Source organism: Cariama cristata, unplaced genomic scaffold, assembly GCF_000690535.1.
Source record: "Cariama cristata isolate BGI_N322 unplaced genomic scaffold, ASM69053v1 scaffold2441, whole genome shotgun sequence".
Taxonomy (NCBI): domain Eukaryota; kingdom Metazoa; phylum Chordata; class Aves; order Cariamiformes; family Cariamidae; genus Cariama; species Cariama cristata.
The window spans coordinates 7,990-9,578 of NW_009598520.1; the positions used below are offsets into that span (position 1 = coordinate 7,990).

At 46.1% G+C, this 1,589-nt stretch overlaps 1 protein-coding gene across 1 annotated transcript; it reads left to right on the forward strand.

The window, feature by feature from the left end:
• The first annotated feature begins 574 nt into the window (after positions 1–574).
• Positions 575–1,029, forward strand: LOC104168656 (scale keratin-like). The gene is given in 2 exon segments (XM_009709317.1): positions 575–908; positions 911–1,029. Coding segments are annotated over 2 exon segments (453 nt in total).
• Positions 1,030–1,589: the final 560 nt, after the last annotated feature.

Here is a 1,589-nt window from a genome sequence, read left to right on the forward strand (position 1 = left end):
TGCCTTATTTAATCCATGTTTATAGTAGGTTCAGTACACTGGCAGCATGATTTTAGCTGTTGCTTCTGGAAGGATGTTACAAGTCAATATGCCAGAGTTGTTCTTCCAGCCACCCATTAATTTACCACAGGAGTTTGTTGGTTTTCAGGTTACACTGCTTTGTTTTTGCTAGTACGAAACAAACATGAAACCACCTTGCAGACACAGACATGGTAAGAGTGGCTGCAAAGTTTAGTAGAAGTAATTTGCGAAACAAAGTGCTGGATAATATTTTTGCAGTGTTTGGCAGTGGGGTAGAACAAAGAAATACTTCTTAAAGAGAGTTAAGTATCAGAAATTAGGAATGAGACCGTAGAAGAGATGACTGCTCAGTGTGCAATCTGGACAATGCTGATTTACAAGAGGGAGACACATCTCATGAAAAATACTGAAGAGAAGGAAGGACAATCAAGATCTAAAAGATACAGCCATTATTCTAGCCCATGTATCCAACTTCCAAACTCTTTTTCCCATTGAGTTTGTGTCTTTCTTTTACTCATCAGTGTGTGTTGCAGCGTACCTCCATCCCTGCGAGATGTCTTGCTACGACCTGTGCTCCACTGCTGTTGGTGGCATCAACCGCCCCCAGCCCCTCGCTGACAGCTGCAACGAGCCGTGCGTCCGTCAGTGCCCTGACTCCACGACTGTGATCCAGCCACCTCCCGTCGTCGTCACCTTCCCCGGCCCCATCCTCAGCTCCTTCCCCCAGGATTCAGTTGTGGGATCCTCTGGAGCACCCGTCCTTGGGGGCTATGGGGGCTATGGCTCCCCTGGCTATGGGGGTCTGTATGGCTCTGGGGGGTACGGCTCCCTGGGTTATGGAGGTCTGTACGGCTATGGGGGGTACGGCTCCCTGGGCTATGGGGGTCATAGGGGGTCTCTCTGGGTTACAGGGGTCTGTATGGCTATGGTAGACCCTACGGTGCTGGCTATTGCAACCCTTACTCCTGGTACGGCAGGTACAGCCGCGGCAGCTGCGGGCCCTGCTAAACACAACAGGAAAATCCATTGAATAATGTACAAGTGAAAAACAAAATGCAGATTCACCATAGGGCAGATGAGTGACAGCTTTGTGAAAGCACTCACAAATCCTGTTCAGTGCAGTGCCTTCTGCATGCTCCACACCTCTCCTTTTTTTGCTTCGAATTCTTTCCTGATATCTTCATGGGTTCAACGCCTTGTTATCTTCGACTTTATCATACTTGTGACTGAATGCAGCGAGACATTTAAGAGCATCTTTCAAAATACCTTTGACTCTGACATCTTGGACATACATTCTTGATATTACAATGTATTTTTGTCTTTCTCATTAAAATTCTGTTGCATCATTTAAAATAAGTGTGTTGTGGTTTTGCGTTCTCAACCGTTCCATATTTGCCAACTTTTCTGAATAAAACTGCCTGTTGTACATAAGGCTGCAATAACATTGTGCAAACCCTGCCCACATAGTGAAAGTCTCAGTGAAGAGCCCTTGCTAGACCTGTTTTACCACTGAATTGCAACAACATGGTCATAACTTGCTAGCCATAGATGAACAGCAGCTTTCCCTA